At 36.2% G+C, this 21,939-nt stretch overlaps 1 protein-coding gene across 1 annotated transcript; it reads left to right on the forward strand.

Annotated features, from left to right (window-relative positions):
- Positions 1–3,022: 3,022 nt before the first annotated feature.
- Positions 3,023–21,916, forward strand: LOC119785057. Its single transcript, XM_038287444.1, has 3 exons — positions 3,023–3,180; positions 3,291–3,386; positions 19,849–21,916. Exons 1-3 carry the CDS (start codon positions 3,167–3,169, stop codon positions 20,978–20,980), a joined length of 1,242 nt encoding a protein of 413 aa, XP_038143372.1. The 5' UTR covers positions 3,023–3,166; the 3' UTR covers positions 20,981–21,916.
- The last annotated feature ends 23 nt before the right edge of the window (positions 21,917–21,939 follow it).

The following is a 21,939-nucleotide window of genomic DNA, read 5'->3' on the forward strand; positions in this document are numbered from 1 at the left end:
TTACTTTAAAGTTGCTATACTATATATAAAGTCTTAACCCCTTGACGCCCATTGTTCCAAATATACCACAAACTTTTTGTATTATGTACCCAGCCAAGATACCATAATAATTAATAATAATAATAATAGAACTTTAACTTTAACTCTCTTTGTGAATCTCCCCCACATTTTTGAAGGGGTTTTGTTTCACAATCCTCTCCAGGGTGCGGTTATCTCTCTTGCTTGTACACTTTTTTCGACCACATCTTTTCCTTCCCTTCGCCTCTCTATTAATGTGCTTGGACACTGAGCTCTGTGAACAGCCAGCCTCTTTAGCGATGACCTTTTGTGTCTTGCCCTCCTTGTGCAAGGTGTCGATGGTCGTCTTTTGGACAACTGTCAAGTCAGCAGTCTTCCCCATGATTGTGTAGCCTATAGAACTAGACTGAAAGACCATTTAAAGGCTTTTGCAGGTGGTTTGAGTTAATTAGCTGATTAGAGTGTGGCACCAGGGGCCATCAATTTTGAACCTTTTCACAATATTCTAATTTTCTGATATGATGAATTTGAGATTTTCATTTGTTGTCATTTGTAATCATCAAAATTAAACAAAATAAACATCTGAAATATATGAGTTTGTATGTAATGTATGAATATAATATACAAGTTTCACTTTTTAAATGGAATTACTGAAATCAATCTACTTTTTCATGATATTCTAATTTTATGACCAGCACCTGTATTTGTAATTGGAAACAAATTAAGACTGTAAAAAGATGCCTGCTTTCATAGCTTATCTCTGAAGCAATATATATAAGATGATATAACAGAAAAAAATAACATAAAAGGAATTAAGACTGGATTGCAATGTTTGCAAATCCTGTTAAAGGAAAATTACTGCAACATAGAATTGCAGAAAAGGTCTTTGAGTACACTGTGATCTAAATGCATTAATGCAAAAGGAAATTTACTCTCTCTCTGCAACTAAAGTAATCAAACTGTCTTTGGGGACTTTTTAATCAAAGATTAATGTGTCATTTTGCTTTATGATTGCATGACTAGCGACAATAAAATACAGAGGATGATCCAATATTCTAGAAAGCTGTGAAGCACAGTAGATCCAGTCTAACATGTTTCTCAGCATATGTTTATTTAAACTGATATTCTCTCTAAAGGCTTAGTCTGTACATGCTTCTTCATTACACTGAAACCGTGTAGCATGTCATTAGGAAGCAAATTTAATGAAAGTAATTGGTTTTATCATAACCTGTTTTCTTTGTAACACTGTGTGTCAGTTTTACCCCTAAGATGTTTTCTTTATATAATCAGACTTGGAAAAAGAAAAAAAAAAGGCTTACGGTTTCACTTTTTGGTATCAGTGTCAAAAATCACCCCTGAACTGTTTATTATGTCTTTTTTAATCTGTCATCACTTAGGCTAGTTCTAACAGAAGGAATGGTGGATTATTATTAGGTAGCTAAAAAATAACAGCAAGTAAAGCTCAGGATTGCTATATCAGGACATTTTTCTTTTGCAAAAACCACTTTAATTAGAGCAGACCTGCAGGTACAATCTTCAGATGAGGGATTTGCCTCCAGGACTAAAGCTGTACTCCAGCCAACTTTTCACATGAAATCATTCATCATTATGACATGTACGGTAACAAAAACATTTCCCTGTTAGTTGGTGCGCCACCAGAAATTTGGGGCCCCATGAAAGACATTGATATTGGGCCCTGCCCAAAAACAAAAGTTTGTAAGCTTTTAAACTGCTATAAAGATGCATTGATTTGTTTCATTCGTTATGACAACTTAAAATGACGCACTTCAGTTCCGGTAGCAAACTGCTGGTGACAGCAGAGGCGTAGCCAGAAAATTTATGTTGATATTTACAAGTACAAATATCGACATAAACTGATTATTTACTACGTTTTTATTCAAATAGTTATTTATCTATGATTTCACTGAAGACCCCTGGGTGACTTGCAGAGACAGATAATTTCTCTTTACCCCATAAAAGAGCATGAATTCTGCACTTATCATCTTTGATGTTTGTATACTGATGTGTATAATTAATCACAGTGTTTTTGTTGTCAAGAAATTATGAATACATGAAAAAAATAGTAAGTAATATATGAAAAATTAAGATGCATATTCCACTTGAGAGTATTACTGCTGCCACTATCTGTATCAGAGGAGAAAAAATGGTAGGGGTGGCCGATGATTGGCTAAGGCCACCCCTGGCCCCCCATTTAGCTCCGCCCCTGGGTGACAGATGCGGAGAACTAATGCGCTGCAGGACTTGTCAATATATTCATGCTTTGTTTCGTTATTTGCTGCTTAAAAATTAGGGAGAACACAAAAATATTTTATTTCATTATGGGATTTCCATTTTATATTTGAAAAGTATAGCAGGACAAGTCTTTTCTTCTTCTTTTGGGGCCCCCCTCACCAGTGGTGGTTCTAGACCAAACGTACCAGGGGGCCAGGAGGGGGCCGGCGTGTTTTCATGGGGGAACAGAAAAGTGTGAAATAAAAACAGGGCAAGAGATTAAAATATATTTATATAGCTGCACGAAGACATTTCTATTCAATTAGATTTAATTAAAATTCTGTCTTATTAGGTCGAAATACATTCATAATTTAGGAATTTTACATATTTTTTTACTTAATTTAAGTTAAAATTACTGTTTTCTATCAAATCTGGATTAGAACTCAAGAAAAACAGATACATTCTGCTGTAAAAATTAGAGTTTTTTTATTTGTATTGAAAAAAAAAAACATTATTGCTTTTAAATAATCAGTAAAACAGAATTTGTAAAGAAAAAAAGGAAATAGATTCAAAGAACCTATCAGTAACCATGTCTGTTCCAGGGCATATCATCATTAGAATTTCTTTGAGTAATATGTCTTCAGTACAGGGGCCAGGACCTGATCTACAGGGGTACTGGCCCCCGTTGGCTCTTGTCTAGAACCGCCCTAACTCCTCCCAGCCACCCATACTGCGCCCCGGGGAAAAGTCCCTGACATGAAAGGCACACTGGAGGTTTTTTAGAGGCGGAGCTCCTGCTGCCAGAAACAAACTTCACTCCAGTTCAAACTGTCAGAACGCATTAATTTCACTTTATTTAGTAGAAGTGCTGAGAAAGCGGGACTGCTACTGCAGCTTCTGCTGAAAAAGAGGCAGCATGGATTATCCCATGTGAGTAAACAATTGTGTTTATGAAAAAAAGTTGGTTATACCTCCTAATTTTTTGTAACATGTTGATTTATTGAAAGTTTTGTTCATTGAAAGTGTGCGTTTTCATCCAGGGTTGGTCGTAAGCGGCATCTGTTATTATGCGACGATCAGATTCCTCTCCATAGAAAACGCTTTATGGACTCCGATGCGCATCAGGACAGTGCGATGTAAGTACGCTGTTTATGTGTTTGGTTCACCGTGTGGTTGTTTATTGGCTTTTTGTCAGGAAAAGATGCTTTATGAAACTCTCACTTCAGGAAGTATCGAAGAAGTAGCTAGAGGGGGACTGATATAACAAAAAGCCACGTTAGAAATTTAAGTTATGATCCTTGCAAAACTACTTTTATGTTGGATTTATTTCACTTTTTTTTCATAATACACCATCATAAAATGCATTTTAATTAAAAGACTTTGGATCAAACACAATCAAAAGGATTTGACATCTTACCTGTTGAAGATAATCCTGATAAAGTTGGATTTAGACACCCAGACGATTTGGAAAACTCCAGGCAGCACACAGATATTTTACCCTCACTGCTTTCTGACTCCTCTAATCGGTCTCCGCCAGTCACGTGACATTTGTTGCTAAGACGCCATTTTTGGTGGAAAAGGCGTAGTGTAAACAACCGCAGCATAGCTAAACGAAGGACTAAAGGATTGAGTTTGTTTCTCTGACTATATGGAAAAAAGTAAGCAGAATGCGAAATTACCGGACAGGTGTCGTGCCAAGGTAGTTATCCCTGCGAAAATTTGTATCCCCTCGTCGGGAGCGCGCACGGAGTAGGAAGAACAACCCGACTTAACTCCGCTTCAATTCCAACGTGCAGAACTTGAAATTTGAAAGGTTTTATGTGTATGAAAGTTGAGCTTTACTGTTTTATTCTTTACTTCACGTGTTATAGCAGAATATCGCCAGTGATATTGATTTAAAACTGATTATAAAACACAAACGTTTGCTTGAAAGCTGGTCGCTGACAGCAGTGTCTACTCCTCCCTCTGAAAGCAAACAGATCCTTGTTCTTTTCCACACGTTCATTAAAAAATATCTCATTGTTTCACAGTGTCCAAATGTTCTCATCCCATTGAAAACTCTTGTAAACCATATACTTGTAATAAAAATGAAATAGAAAATGGAGTGCACGTGTAATCATTAAAGACTATATGCAGAAGGAAATATTTTTTTCCTGGTTGAAATTTAGTACTTAAATCTATATTTGTGTTTATAGTAACGTACAATTTATCTATGTTGTACTATCCTTAATAAACAGTTTGTCTTCTAACAGCCGTTTTATTTCATCCTATTTTGCCACAATTGGCAATATGGGATGAAATAAAACCTGCTGTAATCTGTTCCCCCTGTCTAAATCAGGCAAAAAAAGGCCCCGGCTTTTTCAATTTTGGCTTATAAGCATCTTTTATGATGACAATTTATTCCTGAAACTTTGGATGTGATTGACCTTTATTTCTTAAAGTTATAAGGGTGGAACAAATTATAGCAGGCCACCTGCTGTAATCTGTTCCCCCCTGTCTAAATCAGGCCAAAAAGGTCCCAGCTTTTTAATTTTTTTGCATCATAAAAGATGCTTATAAGCCAAAAATGAAAAAGCTGGGACCTTTTTTGCCTGATTTAGACAGGGGGGAACAGATTATAGCAGGTGGCCTGCTATAATTTGTTCCCCCCTTATAACTTTAAGAAATAAAGGTCAATCAACTCCAAAGTTTCAGGAGTTAGTTGTCATCATAAAAGATATTTTTAAGCCAAAAATGAAAAAGCTGGGGCCTTTTTTGCCTGATTTAGACAGGGGGAACAGATTATAGCAGGTGGCCTGCTATAATTTGTTCCCCCCTTATAACTTTAAGAAATAAAGGTCAATCAACTCCAAAGTTTCAGGAGTTAGTTGTCATCATAAAAGATGTTTAAAAGCCAAAAATGAAAAAGCTGGGACCTTTTTTGCCTGATTTAGACAGGGGGAACAGATTATAGCAGGTGGCCTGCTATAATTTGTTCCCCCCTTATAACTTTAAGAAATAAAGGTCAATCAACTCCAAAGTTTCAGGAGTTAGTTGTCATCATAAAAGATGTTTAAAAGCCAAAAATGAAAAAGCTGGGACCTTTTTTGCCTGATTTAGACAGGGGGAACAGATTATAGCAGGTGGCCTGCTATAATTTGTTCCCCCCTTATAACTTTAAGAAATAAAGGTCAATCACATCCAAAGTTTCAGGAGTTAGTTGTCGTCATAAAAGATATTTTTAAGCCAAAAATGAAAAAGCCGGGGCCTTTTTTGCCTGATTTAGACAGGGGGAACAGATTACAGCAGGTTTTATTTCATCCCATATTGCCAGTTCTGGCAAAATGGGATGAAATAAAATGGCTGATGTTAGAAGACAAACTGTTTATCAAGGATAGTACAACATAATTAAATTGTACGTTACTATAAACACAAATATAGATTTAAGTACTCAATTTCAACCAGGAAAAAATTATTTTCCTTCTGCATAGTCTTTAATGATTACACGTGCACTCCATTTTCTATTTCATTTTTATTACAAGTATATGGTTTACAACTGTTTTCAATGGCATGAGAACATTTGGATACTGTGAAACAATGAGAGATTTTTTTAAGGAACGTGTGGAAAAGAACAAGGATCTGTTTGCTTTCAGAGGAAGGAGTAGACACTGCTGTCAGCGACCAGCTTTCATGCAAACGTTTGTGTTATATTATTAGTTTTAGATCAATATCACTGGCGATATTCTGCTATAACATGTGAAGTAAAGAATAAAACAGTAAAGCTCAACTTTCATACACATAAAACCTTTCAAATTTCAAGTTCTGCACGTTGGAATTGAAGCGGAGTTAAGTCGGGTTGTTCTTCCTCCTCCGTGCGCGCTCCCGACGAGGGGATACAAATTTTCGCAGGGATAACTACCTTGGCACGACACCGGGACTGGCAGCCTCTCACACAATACGATCGTGTCATTTCTGGTAAATAATTGTGCCGAAAGAACAGCCGCGTGTGTATTATCTGGACTTTCCACCTAATATGGTGGTTTTCCCACGATGCACCGCGCCCGAGGTAAACATCGACGTCACCTGGTGCAGACCGATATGGCAGCGACCTGGTTATGCTGTTCTAGGAAGAGGATTAGGGCCACTAAAAAAAAAAAAGTTAACTGATTTTTAGTTTTTATTCAAGTTTAATATGAGACTTTTTTCTCAAAACTGACTTTAATCTCAGAATTCTGACTTTTTTCTCAGAATTATGACTTTTTTCTCAAAACTGACTTTTTCTCAGAATTATGACTTTTTTCTCAGAAGTCTGACTTTAATCTCAGAGTTCTGACTTTTTCTCAGAATTATGACTTTTTTTCCTCAGAATTATGACTTTTTTCTCAGAAGTCTGACTTTAATCTTAATCCAGGTTTCTGAGATTAAACTCAGAATTCTAACTTTTGTCTTATTATACTGAAATAAAATGTAAAAATCAGTTAACTTTTTTTTTCAGTGGCCCTAATCCTGTTCTACTATTCAGTGTTCAATGAGGCGTCTACATTTTCATGTCTATTGTTTTACCAGCTACATATATTTGTTTAGTATTCTTTTTAAATGCTTGTTAAATTGTCCAATACCTCAGATAATTCAACCATATTATAAAACAAACATATAAACCAAACATGTATAGATATGTGTGTGTGTGTGTGTGTGTGTGTATTTGTATACTATAAATACATAGGCCTGCGTATACTTTTGTATTTCATATTTAAATAAAACTGTTTCAACCATGACATCTATTCTTATTCCTATCTGGACGAAGTCTGAAAGAAAAAAAAATACGCAGAGAACCTCCAAAACTGCTGGATAATGACATGACAATCCAGACCTTGATTAAAATAAGAATGTTAACTACAATGTCGACATATTTTAAAGGAAAAGAGAAAACATTTTCAGGAAAATGCAAGGAAACATTTACATCTTATTTGAATAGATAGCAGCAGGAACAATTCGCATGACATTTTCAAAAATCTATGTGCCTTTTTATCTGGGTCTTTATTCCCCCCCCCCCCCAAAAAAAAATAGCAATGAAATATTTACTCTGGATATAATTCAGGGAATACTTTGGTAGAAATTAAAAAAAGTTTTTCTTTACCTCTTATGAACTGGAGAAAAATAAAGTCCTGATAGCTAGGAAAAATCTTTTTTTTTTTTTTTTTTTCACTAGGCTAATGATGTTAATCAGGAACATGTAGTTTATAAAGTATTGAGGGCATAGTCAGCCATGCAGTGAAAGACACATATTGAACGAGCATGTGTGATATTCAACCATTGCGCTTCTGTCTCAACAAGTTCGTAACTGTGAACTGATGTTGGTGGCCCCTAATAGCATTCAGTATGTCTTCCCTGAGCTGTTTACCACAAATAAATATTTTACTGCTAGATTTAGTTGTGCATAGCATGTATTATGCAATAAACACAATACTGGAATCTTTGAACCACCTTTAAATGTATTTAAATTTAATACATATACTATAATACCAAGGAACAGTTTAAATGAGTGTCATTCAAACAATGCACAAAGACTACTGAGAAAATGAACAGGTCAGGTGTCAAACTGGTAGTAACAAGCTGTCCTTGAGGCTGTTAGCTTCACTCAAAAGTAGGCCTATTCTAGTCTGAAGAAAGTTTTCCAGTTTCAGAATCCTATCCTGGAATTTCATAAGCTGCACTCTGCAGGAATTCCCACACATTTTCACACTGCTTTAGGCTTTTAATGTCTAAAAGAATGCCGTGAGACAAACATTGAAGGCTTGAAACAGTGTTCTGTTGTCAAAAGGCCATCCAGCAGTGGTGACAGAGGCTTAAGATGAATGCTGATTACTCCTAAATCTATACACTGTATACATATATAGCAAAATATGTACTTAACTAAATGTAATGTTGGCCAAATCAAATGTCGTATTAGCATGAAAGCTAAAACATTAAAACTGCCAATAACTTAGTCAGCATTTATTAAATATTCAATATTGTGCTCACTGAGGCAATGAGAATATATGCAGCTAAATATAGCAACAAAAATGAAGTCAACTCTTAAATGATATAATATATGGGTAGCAATGCAGATTTGAAATGTTGTGCATGGGGAGAATAGATATATCTTACAGTTCAATCTTTCTATAAGGTCTGCAGCCATAGTTATGGTGGCAGAGCTGTCCATTTATCTGAAGTAAAGACAAAAAAGTTTTAGCAAAAATGAACTGTCATTTATATACAGTATATCTGAGACAGACAGAGGATGGATCAACACATTTATACAGTTATATGCTGTAACTTAATTAGGCGGAGCCCATAACTGTCTGGGAGAGAAACAGGACTATGCACAGAAAAACAGACCAATGTTTATCATCTATAACATTTAGTTGTTTATGATAGCAGCCCAACTGATGCCTCCCTGTAATAGGTAAACAGAGCACCAGGGCAGCAGTAACTGCTATGATGGAAAAAAAAGAAAATAAACAAAACATAGAGAATATAAAGTTTGAAGAAAATGGAAAAATAAAAGTGAAAGGAAGTAGATTAATGAATAGTGGTCCCTATGTCCTCCAGTTGCCTAAGTCTAAAGCAGCAAGACAACAGAGACAGTTTAGGATTATCTGAGCCACTGTAACTAAAATTCTCTTCTGGATTTAACAGGGAGCCAATGAAGGGAAGCAAAAATAAGGAGTGTGATCTCTCTTTTTCATTTTCAGCAGAACTTTGGTTGTTGCATTTGGATCAGATACAGTTTTTTTAAACTGCATTTTGTGGATTTCCTGATAGTAAAGAATTACTGCAATCCAGCCTTAAAGCTGCAGTCTGTAACATTGAGAAGAGAGCAGACTTCGACTGAAAATTTGAAGAAAAACAGGTTTCACTCCACTCCCCCACCCTCTCTGCTTCACTCATGCCCCACCTCCAAGCTCCACCCCTCTCACAGCATCTGCGCGGCATCCAAGCTGCGTACGCGATATGGAGTGTGAACTATGGCAAGCCAAGAAGGTCACATTTCGCATTGAATTGTCGCGTTAAGATTGAAGTTAACCCGCAAAAAACGCGCGTTCTCCCGAGATTACGCCGCTTTTTACGCCGTCTTTTACCAACAAGCGCCGCCTTTTACGCGCGTCATGATAGTACCGCAAGACGCGCGTTGAATACGCGCGTTGTGTCGGTCAGAACGCGCGTTAAATACGCGCGTTGTGTCGGTCACAACGCGCGTATTTAACGCGCGTTTTCCTAATATGATAATGATGTCCTTCCTTCTTTTCCCACAGCCAATGCATTTGAACTGGTTGCATCCAATCTCTGATCAAGGCAGCCAGACCAAGAAAGTTCAGCACAGATCTGCTTTGTGGAAAACTGCACAGAGCTCAATGTTGCAGCATTGTCAAAATTCACTGAATTGCCGTTTCACAAAGCCTAATGTTAGGAATATATCCACTACATACACTTTGCTGTTATTTTGAATCCATTCCATGCCTATTTTCATGTAAAAACATTTTGCATCAACATGCATCGCCAACTAATGTTTTGTATGTACAGGTATTAGTAGGAATGTTTCATCAATCAATATTACCAAGAGGTGGCGTAGTAGGTTAAGTGACCGCCTTCAATGCATACCTTTTGCTTCGTGGCAGGTTCGAATCCGGCAGAGGCAGTCCGACTTTTCCCTTTATATTCTGTCTTGTCTCCAACCAAGCCCATTTATTTATTTATTTTTTTCTGAGAATATAATCATAAATGTAGCCTACTTCACTGTTTTTGACCCATCGCCATGCATTCTGTCATGTAAAAACTTTTTATATTGTACTAATAAAATGACAATAAAGGGGACACTTGTCTTCAGAAAATTTGCTGGTCTGACTTGTTTTCTGTATATTTTCCTGCATATCATCAACCTTTTCCCATAATGCTTTATACAGCCATGGAGCAACTGCTGTTAAAATTAAATTAACAGGAACATTTCTTATTAAAAGTGTTATTAATGCAATGACAAAAAACTTGCTTAGTTGAGCCAGTGGAGGTTTGATGATCCCCATAGCTCATGTTCTCTGTCTCCTACATATATATATATATATATATATATATATATATATATATATATATATATATATATATATATATATATATATATATATATATATATATATATATATATTAACCACGTCACATAAATGTTCTTTCAGTCTGCAGATGGCGCCATATAACGACTAGGCTACTGGCAGAGCAGCAAACAGGTGTTTGCACCAAAGCTGGGGAACAATATAGGCAAGGTGTGTCTCTTTTTCAAGAGATAACTGGATACTGGATTTTTTCTATCTTTTTTTATTTATTATGAACTATTATATATTTCCCACTACCTTTGACCACTAGTCAATACCTTTACTTATGTGTACTAGAACAAGATCCAAATGTGCAAGAGTCTAATTACATTTTCATTGTGGAGTAGGAGACAAGGTATGGGTGCAGCACCTTCCATTGGGGGTGTATCCAGAAAACAGGTACTACGTTATTTAGATGTTACATTTAATTTTAACAGCAGTTGTTCCGTGGCTGCAGAAAGCATTATGAGCTTGGGAAAAGGTTAGCGATATGCAGGAAACATACAGAAAACAAGTCAGACAGACACATTTTCTGGAGGACAAGTGGCCCCTTTAATGTCATTTTATTAGCACTATGTAAAAAGTTGTTACATGACAGAATGCATGGCGATGGATCAAAAACAACAGAGAAGTGGGCTACATATATGGATTATATTCTTGGTTAGAGGCAAGAGAGAATATCAAAGGCATAGGTTTGATTTCAGCTTTGGTAGGGACACTATTGGTCTTCTGTTTCATTGGTCTAATGTCATTGGTCCTTTGCAAAAATAAGCATGCTCTTTTTTTTATGCTTAATGTGAGCATCAGGCTTTGATGTGTTTAAAGAGAACAGCATAATTTCTTCCTAGATTAATACAAATCTTATAAGCACTACACTCACTAGATGCTATTTAGCAATGTTTGAAGCATCACTGGCTCTGATCAATGTGCAATAAGGACTTTTTTCCACTTTGAAAATGTTTGCATTTAAACTTACCAGCCACTAAGACAGAAGGTAAATATGGTCCTATTTAACCAAATATAGTCTAAATATGCCTGTTATATGTTGACGTATCATGGGTTTTCTTTTGAAGAAATATAATTGTGCAGAGGTAAAGAGGTAAAACCCACTCTTATTCTAGGCTAAAACAGGCGAAAGCTTCTGACTGCAGTTCTGTGAAGAAGCAGGAGATAGTTTGGATTTTTGAAATAAAAGTAACCAAAGTTAGGATTTCTTTTATAAAACAAAATATTCTGAGTCAGACAGGAGTTCTGAAAACTGCTGTTGAAATGAGCAGTCTGTAATCTATCTACATTTCTGATTCCCTTTCACCAATATTTCTTTTCTATTACTGTTTTCTGACGGCAGTTCAGGTGTATATAAAAGCTGTTAATTTATTTTGTAGAACATAACAACACGAGAAGGATGCTGACGTTCTTCTATTTTTTTGTTTTCCACATAAAAATAGTTCTATTTAATTGATTCTACTTCTAGAAATAGGATAAAGACAAACAGAGGAACTCTATTTACACTGATTCTATTTTTCTAGATTTCCACATGGTCCATAAGTAAATTAGTACATTAATGTCTGGTAAATAATGCTTCAATCTGGCTGTTTATTTTGGATACTATTACATTACAGATAAGATAGTGTTATATTGTCTTTTATAATTGTTAAAAGTGATTTTATATTTGAATAAACTTAGGCTGATTCTTAGTGTTGTGTTTATAGATGATGCCACTAAAAAAGAAAATAGACATAAGGAGCTATTTAAACAGCAAGCAATATAGGATGATGATAAAAGGTTGTTACATTTAATCCTTTACTATTATAGACGCACTTGTAGAATAGAAACATTATATGATTGTAGGAAACAGATATAATGATGCAGGGCAGCCTCAGGGTGAAGCAGCTGCCCTTCAGTGCTGCATGATGGAAAAAATGTGTTTGGAATGCTATCATAAAATAAGAGTTGAAATTAATGATTATTCTGCAAATTGATTAATCTGTTGATTAATTTTTTGATGAATTGATTAATAATCAGATCACCCAAAGGTTCCTTAAAGTAGATTTTTTTACGAAATGACCCCAGGTGAAACAGAAACGTTTCCTCTTGAGGAGTTCTGGATGGAGAATATTGACAGACTAAAAGTTTTTTTGTCTTAAATGCAAAATGTTTACATATTTTTTCATAATCTTGGTATAATTCCTGCTCTAAGTGGGTCGCTCTATTGGCTAAAGGCACATTTTAGTGGCTCTATACTCCAGTTAATTATTAATCAATTACTAAATCAGTTGACAATTATTTAAATTATTGATAGATATGATTAATTGTTTTAGCCATAGAAAAAAAATTATGAAATGGGCTACATAGAGTAACTACAGCCCAGATGTACAACTTGTATAATGAATGAATGATGAATGATATCTTTATTTCAGACACAAAAGAGGTCCATAGTAAAAACAAAAGAAAAACAAAAGAAAGAGAAAAAGAAGTGAAGTTAATATTTCAAAATGCTCAGTGTGAGTTCCTCTTATAGTTCCAGTGCTCATGTAAATACAATAAATTTATTTGCCGTCCCTTGAATGTATTATTTTGCATGACAGAGAGAGAGCATATTGGATAAAAAAATAAGAGTGGGTTTCACCTGTTTACCTCTACACAATTATATATCTTCAAAAGAAAACCCATGATACGTCAACATATAACAGGCATATTTAGACTATATTTGGTTAAATAGGACCATATTTACCTTCTGTCTTAGTGGCTGGTAAGTTTAAATGCAAACATTTTCAAAGTGGAAAGAAGTCGTAATTGCACATTGATCAGAGCCAGTGATGCTTCAAACATTGCTAAAAAGCATCTAGTGAGTGTAGTGCTTATAAGATTTGTATTAATCTAGGAAGAAATTATGCTGTTCTCTTTAAACACATCAAAGCCTGATGCTCACATTAAGCATAAAAAAAAGAGCATGCATATTTTTGCAAAGGACCAATGACATTAGACCAATGAAACTGAAGAACAATAGTGTCCCTACCAAAGCTGAAATCAAACCTATGCCTTTGATATTCTCTCTTGCCTCTAACCAAGAATATAATCCATATATGTAGCCCACTTCTCTGTTGTTTTTGATCCATCGCCATGCATTCTGTCATGTAACAACTTTTTACATAGTGCTAATAAAATGACATTAAAGGGGCCACTTGTCCTCCAGAAAATGTGTCTGTCTGACTTGTTTTCTGTATGTTTCCTGCATATCGCTAAACTTTTCCCAAGCTCATAATGCTTTCTGCAGCCACGGAACAACTGCTGTTAAAATTAAATGTAACATCTAAATAACGTAGTACCTGTTTTCTGGATACACCCCCAATGGAAGGTGCTGCACCCATACCTTGTCTCCTACTCCACAATGAAAATGTAATTAAACTCTTGCACATTTGGATCTTGTTCTAGTACACATAAGTAAAGGTATTGACTAGTGGTCAAAGGTAGTGGGAAATATATAATAGTTCATAATAAATAAAAAAGATGAAAGAATCCAGGATCCAGTTCTCTCTTGAAAAAGAGACACACCTTGCCTATATTGTTCCCCAGCTTTGGTGCAAACACCTGTTTGCTGCTCTGCCTACTCGTTATATGGCGCCATCTGCAGACTGAAAGAACATTTATGTGACGTGGTTATATATATATATATATATATATATATATATATATATATATATATATATATATATATATATATATATATATATATATATATATATGTAGGAGACAGAGAACATGAGCTATGGGGAGCATAGTTTTTGCTGTATAAAGCATTGTGGGAAAAGGTTGATGATATGCAGGAAAATATACAGAAAACAAGTCAGACCAGCAAATTTTCTGGAAGACAAGTGTCCCCTTTATTGTCATTTTATTAGTACAATATAAAAAGTTTTTACATGACAGAATGCATGGCGATGGGTCAAAAACAGTGAAGTAGGCTACATTTATGATTATATTCTCAGAAAAAAATAAATAAATAAATGGGCTTGGTTGGAGACAAGACAGAATATAAAGGGAAAAGTCGGACTGCCTCTGCCGGATTCGAACCTGCCACGAAGCAAAAGGTATGCATTGAAGGCGGTCACTTAACCTACTACGCCACCTCTTGGTAATATTGATTGATGAAACATTCCTACTAATACCTGTACATACAAAACATTAGTTGGCGATGAATGTTGATGCAAAATGTTTTTACATGAAAATAGGCATGGAATGGATTCAAAATAACAGCAAAGTGTATGTAGTGGATATATTCCTAACATTAGGCTTTGTGAAACGGCAATTCAGTGAATTTTGACAATGCTGCAACATTGAGCTCTGTGCAGTTTTCCACAAAGCAGATCTGTGCTGAACTTTCTTGGTCTGGCTGCCTTGATCAGAGATTGGATGCAACCAGTTCAAATGCATTGGCTGTGGGAAAAGAAGGAAGGACATCATTATCATATTAGGAAAACGCGTGTTAAATACGCGCGTTGAGTCGGTCAGAACGCGCGTATTTAGCTCCTCTGGCTGTGATTGGTTGTTTTGACTCGTCCCGAATTATTCTTTCCAGATTGAAATACAGTCAGTATGCGGGACCAGTTGAAGCAGTTTTTTTCACAGGTTACATATCCCATGTACTGCTGTCTGGGCATAGGGACAGTTTTAGCCAATATGACAAAAAAGTGATTTTTAAAAACTTACAGACTTCAGCTTTAAACTAACAAAGTCTGGCCAGATGAATATGTTCTAAATTTGCAGACTATGAATTGTCTCTATTGCCGTAGTCCTGTAGTTAGCTCCATCCCTCTATAAATAAACTCGAAGATGTTCCTGACTCTAACACAGTGAAGTCTTCACCATGCTTCACAGTGCTAGTGGTGCATTCCGGTGATAGATCACTCCATCACATAGTTTTTTACATACAGAGCTAGTTGTCGTCTTGTCAAGCAAGACGACAACTATTAAATAACTAACCATTGTGTAGATGTGGTGCACATTGTGTAACCACTTCTACTACAACCGTTGATGCTGTATACACCACAATTTCTGCATCGTGGGACAATAAAGGGATTTTCTATTCTATCACACATACACACCTACACACACACCACAACACAAAGTTTTCTCACTATCTTTGATCGGCCTTTCCATTGACTTCCATTAATTTTTACAGCCTAAACATGGCCCTGACGCTAACCATTATTTGTTCAGACCTAACCCTAACACATCTTACACATGACCCCCTGACCCATAAAAAGCAATTCCCCATGTGGGGTCCAGGTATCAGGCCCCACAAGGAGCAGTAGGTTCCCATAACATGCAATTTCCCCCTGAAAATGGGCCCCACAATGTAATAAAAACAACAGCATGCACACCCAGACACATGTGTTGTGTTATCCTTGTGACTTCCAATAAATCCTCCTCCTATGAATCTTTCTCTGGAAACTACACTTCATCACGGTCAAATTAGTCTAAAAAGAAGATGTTGAAAAGTAATTGTATCTAACCCCCTCACTGAATAGCGTGACTGATAACAACCACACCTTGAGTGACAAGGGTGTGTCTTCTCATCTCACTTGAAAGATAAGCAAGCTCAATTTTCCTGAATGAGTCATAACCTGGTATTTGACATATATAGTTTTTTTGTAATTGCCTTTGTATTGACATTTAAATGGGAACACTGTTTTTTTCACATTGGGCCCTTGATTTTACGTTATTACATCATGTTCTACTCACCGATATTGGTTTTGTGTCATTTGGAGCTGTTCTGAAGATATTCGGTTTTGTAATATCAAGCGGCAACATTTATCGAGTGCCTGCAGGGGAATCTCTTATTGTTGGAATCAGCCCATATGGTTAAACATAAACGGTAGCAGCGATAGCAAGGCTGGCGAATTAGCACTCCTGCAGCATTATCATCAGTTCTGGAGGAGGACCAAAATTATGATCTGTGGAGAGTGCGCTCTCGTGGACTTGTCTGGTTTGAACAAGAAAACAAGGTTCTAATTGAGACCCAACTTTATTTAACTAATGTTTTCATGCTTTCACAGCCTTAACAGAAAAGCTGTTTATATAAAAATTAGATAACAATCAGTTGCACTGTTTTTAATAATAAATGTTTAAAAGCAGTGAGATGTCTTTTTATTTTATGGGAACAAAGGCAGACAAATGCATATGCCCAGGCCAGCTGAATGTCTGGTCTGGGCCACAGATAAAATAGTTTTACATGTGTACGCAACCATTACATTCATATTTTATTGAGCACTCAAAGAGGTTATGTACGAATATATATATTTTTTATTGTTGTTGCAAGCAAGGAAAATCCTTTGCGATGGTATAAAAGAAAACGTATTCCAGAAATGAAACTCTGCAAAAAATAAAAATACGGGTTGATAGTAACCTATATATAAAAAAATAATAATAAAAAAAAAAAAATTTAAATTGTTTTTATTTCTGTCATTTTTTTTATATTTTCGAGAAAAAAATTTTTTTTTCAAATGCCCTGCATGAGTCTACATGGACAGCAACAACATTGCAACAAGTATACATTTTTACAATAGTTAGAATACAAAACAGTTTGCACTCAAACCCTTTTTTTCATTATGAAAATTTTCAGTTTCATTTTTTGGACTCCTTCTTTCATGGTTTTAAGTCATCAGTGTGAAAACAATGGGTTCTTTAAAATTTCCTTTAAAAAGCTGTTATTTGCTTGCAGCATTATCGGAACAAAAGTAGTGATAAATCTAATAAAAATATGAGCCAAATATTTGGTCAAATAATGCCTAAAAAGCAAATTTTTTAATGTATTTTTTGGCTTCCTGTGCTCATGCTCATAAAAAAGTCAGCTGCAGATCATTCCAGTAGGAAAAAATTCTTTTGAATTTATAATGAGAGATATAAAATAGTTGATACTGTGTTGATACTGGCATGTGGTCATAAAGTAAATATATGTATTTAATGATTACATGAAATGAACATTAACAAAGATTTTTTTTTCTATTAATTTGATGCAAGGATTGTTGCAGGTCATACTGAAATGTTTACATTTATGAATAGAAATATATTTTTTATTTTTTATATATGTATATATACAGTGGGGCAAAAAAGTATTTAGTCAGCCACCAATAGTGCAAGTTCTCCCACTTAAAAAGATGAGAGAGGCCGGTAATTTTCATCATAGATATACCTCAACTATGAGAGACAAAATGTGAAAAAAAAAATCCAGAAAATCACATTGTCTGATTTTTAAAGAATTTATTTGCAAAATATGGTGGAAAATAAGTATTTGGTCAATAACAAAAGTTCATCTCAATACTTTGTTATATACCCTTTGTTGGCAATTACAAAGATCAAACGTTTTTATGTAAGTCTTCACAAGGTTTCCACACACTGTTGCTGGTATTTTGGCCCATTCCTCCATGCAGATCTCCTCTAGAGCAGTGATGTTCTGGGGCTGTCGCTGGGCAACACGGACTTTCAACTCCCTCCAAAGATTTTCTATGGGGTTGAGATCTGGAGACTGGCTAGGCCACTCCAGGACCTTGAAATGCTTCTTACGAAGCCACTCCGTTACCCGGGCGGTGTGTTTGGGATCATTGTTATGCTGAAAGACCCAGCCACGTTTCATCTTCAATGCCCTTGCTGATGGAAGGAGGTTTTCACTCAAAATTTGACGATACATGGCCCCATTCATTCTTTTCTTCACACGGATCAGTCGTCCTGGTCCCTTAGCAGAAAAACAGCCCCAAAGCATGATGTTTCCACCCCCATGCTTCACTGCAGGTATGGTGTTCTTTGGATGCAACTCAGCATTCTCTCTCCTCCAAACACAACGAGTAGAGTTTTTACCAAAGAGTTCTATTTTGGTTTCATCTGACCATATGATATTCTCCCAGTCATCGTCTGGATCATCCAAATGCTCTCTAGCAAACTTGAGATGGGCCTTGACATGTACTGGCTTAAGCAGGGGGACACGTCTGGCACTGCAGGATTTGAGTCCCTGGCGGCGTAGTGTGTTACTGATGGTAGCCTTTGTTACTTTGGTCCCAGCTCTCTGCAGGTCATTCACTAGGTCCCCCCGTGTGGTTCTGGGATTTTTACTCACCGTTCTTGTGATCATTTTGACCCCACGGGGTGAGATCTTGCGTGGAGCCCCAGATCGAGGAAGATTATCACTGGTCTTGTATGTTTTCCATTTTCTAATAATTGATCCCACAGTTGATTTCTTCACACCAAGCTGTTTACCTATTGCAGATTCAGACTTCCCAGCCTGGTGCAGGTCTATAATTTTGTTTCGGGTGTCCTTTGACAGCTCTCTAGTTTTGGCCATGGTGGAGTTTAGAGTGTGACTGTTTGAGGTTGTGGACAGGTGTCTTTTATACTGATAACGGGTTCAAACAGGTGCCATTAATGAAGGTAACGAGTGGAGGACAGAGGAGTCTCTTACAGAAGAAGTTACAGGTCTGTGAGAGCCAGGAATCTTGCTTGTTTGTAACTGACCAAATACTTATTTTCCACCATATTTTGCACCATAATCCAGATTTTCTGGATTTTTTTTTCTCATTTTGTCTCTCATAGTTGAGGTATATCTATGATGAAAATTACCGGCCTCTCTCATCTTTTTGAGTGGGAGAACTTGCACTATTGGTGGCTGACTAAATACTTTTTTGCCCCACTGTATATATATATATATATATATATATATATATATATATATATATATATATATATATATATATATATATATATATATATAAATATTGCCTCTTAATATCTTGAATTGGTGGCACTTTTGGCTTCCTATATTAATGCAGTCACACTTAATCATATTAACAGGCTTCTGCTTGTTTGACATTTTTAAATTTGACCTCAATATGTTAAGTTTGAAACATTTATTTTGCAGCTCAGGTTCTAAAGCCAGAATAATTTTTTTATTGAAGCAGTGTACCTCCCAGCTAAAACAACCTACAATGCCAGGACAGATTGGAGGAAAATAATCATATGAATTGATTTTAATTTGCTTAAATGTAAAATATACATATTTCTTCACAAATGTGTTTTGTGAGCAAAAAATAAGGCTTTAGCTATAAATTGTTGGATCTGGTTCTGAGACTGCCCTCTATCCTGGCCCAGGAAAATTGACTGTAGGTGGGTAAGCATTGGCCTTCCACACATTTTGTATTTTGAAACCGAATTAAATCATCTTTTTGTCGTAGCCACTGGTTAAATATCAGATTTAACCATCTTTCAAGTGACAGCTTAGGTGACATTTGGGTCACCAATTGGGTTTATGTAACTTCAAGTAAGATTGCAAGCATAGTAAGAACACATTGATAGGAACACATGCAGAGTTTATGACAACCTTTTATGCTAATTAAAACAGAAATATGGCTCTCTCAAAGATAAAACAATAAAAAAGAAGCTTATTTAAAGAGCTTCAGGCTAAATGACACAATTTTTGCATAAATTGCTGTCTTGTGTTTTTCAGGACAAGTGGTTGTGGCACCTGGCTGCATAAAGGGTGTGTAAACAGGTTGAAGAGTAATCACCTGGATGCTGCCAAAAGGCTTTGGGAGCTGACTCTATTCTGGGCTGACACAAACAGTTCTGCTCAGAAAGTTTTAGAGTGTCTCAAAACCAAACGAGATGACATCTTCTTGGACAACTCAGTCAATCACAAGTTTCTCTCCTTTCACAAGGATATCATGGAGGAGTATGGCATAGAAGACAAGCAACATTCGTGGGCAGTCATTGAGAAACAGGAGGAGATCATACTGTATGGGCCTTATTACCCTAACTATAGCAGCGGAGAACACAGCGAGGACATCATCATTAAACAAACCCAGGAGCTTCTGCAGGAAGAAAATGTTCCTATAGACTGGACAGTGTATGTTTTCACAATGAACAGTCCTTGTTTGGCAAGGAACTCTAAGCCATGTATGCTAAACCTGGTGCAGAAGGCTCACGACTGGTGGAACATGTATGCAGTGAAGACTTGTATAGGCTATATGAGAAGTTGGGGCTTTAAAGGAAACAAGGAAAACCTGTTCAAGGACATAAATTACAGACAAGTGGAATTGATTACTCAAAGTGCAGACTATGACAGCTACATTGATTCAGTTAATAAGATTGACGGTTTCAGTCCTTTGTGTGTAACTATGTTTTCTGTCGCCAAAAGTGTGCTTGGATCTGAGAAACTCATTTTTCCTTTGATAACATCAGAGGAGAAGCAGCACCAGAAGAGTTACTTCAAAAGCATGAACAGTATTCTTGAGTCCAAACAGGAAGGAGAGAAAAAAGTTCTTACAAATGAGCTGAACGCAGTCGTTGAAGCAGCAGACCTACTTTTAGGGGAAAACCGGACCTTTGATGAACATTTGGAAAAAGGAAAGGTGTTTTCTCTCACTTATGCTTTCAGCTCAGAGGTATGCGAAGGCCTCCAGGAAGAAATGAGAAGCAGGTTTCAACAGTGCTGGAGGGAAACAGTACAGGACAGGTGTGCAGAGTTTGTCAGGGAGAAGCTGACAGATGAATTTAATCAACGCACCGTTCAGCTTTTCATTGACGACATTCACACTTTTACAAAAGCGTATTTGCAAATCGGGAAACTGAAGTTTTAAAATCCGGATTTTTATTAAACAACGTTAAAAAGAGGATGGCAATGTCTGTGTTAGAAATCTTTGTTATGCATAAAAACACATTTAAAGAGACCAATTTGTCATTTATATTACATCAAAAGGGTTTCTTTATTACTCTGCTTACAATATATCACAAATAACAAAGTACATGATTATAATGGAGTGAGGTTTTTTACATAAGCTTATACAGTTCTCATTCTTGTAATTACACATGGCAGTATCCCACGTTTACACTGGTTGCCTCCACATGCTTCTCAGCAGCAGACTAGAAAGTATTGCAAACACGCTGTACAGAGTATCCAACAATAACAGAGTCATAAAGGATGTTTATTTAAGTCAGGGTTCCCACTAAATAGGAATGCTATTAAAAAGTCATCTTTACCGACAAGTAGATGCACATCTGAAGTAAAACCAGCAGATGGAGCTGTTTGTCTGCCTTCATAATACTTGGGAATTATGCTGCTTAGGTAGTTTAGGTACATTTTCTTGGAAAGTGGCCTTAAAGAAGGTGCTCTTATTGCACTTGTGCATCTCTTTCAGCGAAGTAATACTGTGGAGGAGGTACGGATAAGATAGTTTAAGGGATATTTTAGGGTAATTTAATTATTTCAGAGTAATTTGTATTTCCTTGGTTGGTTTGAGCAGAGATTTAAAGAGTTGCGACCACTCTTTAAAGTTGAATCTTAAAAAGTCCTTCACATTCATTGACATAAAGATCTATTTTGTTGCAGGACTGTATTAAAAAAAAAAAAAAACGAATCTCTTTAAAGTGAGTTTTGTAGATTTAAAGTTGGTTTTTATCCCCATTATCATTCAAACCAGTGTAAGGAAATATATAGTTTATCTCCCACCTCTTTTGTCCCAGTTACAGTTCTTTTAAACTTCTTCATGCCGTAGCTGCTGATATAGGCAAACAGTCAAAAAACAGCAATTTATCTGTT

This window comes from Cyprinodon tularosa, unplaced genomic scaffold (assembly GCF_016077235.1).
Source record: "Cyprinodon tularosa strain WSP-4 unplaced genomic scaffold, ASM1607723v1 ctg24, whole genome shotgun sequence".
NCBI classification, from domain to species: Eukaryota; Metazoa; Chordata; class Actinopteri; order Cyprinodontiformes; family Cyprinodontidae; genus Cyprinodon; species Cyprinodon tularosa.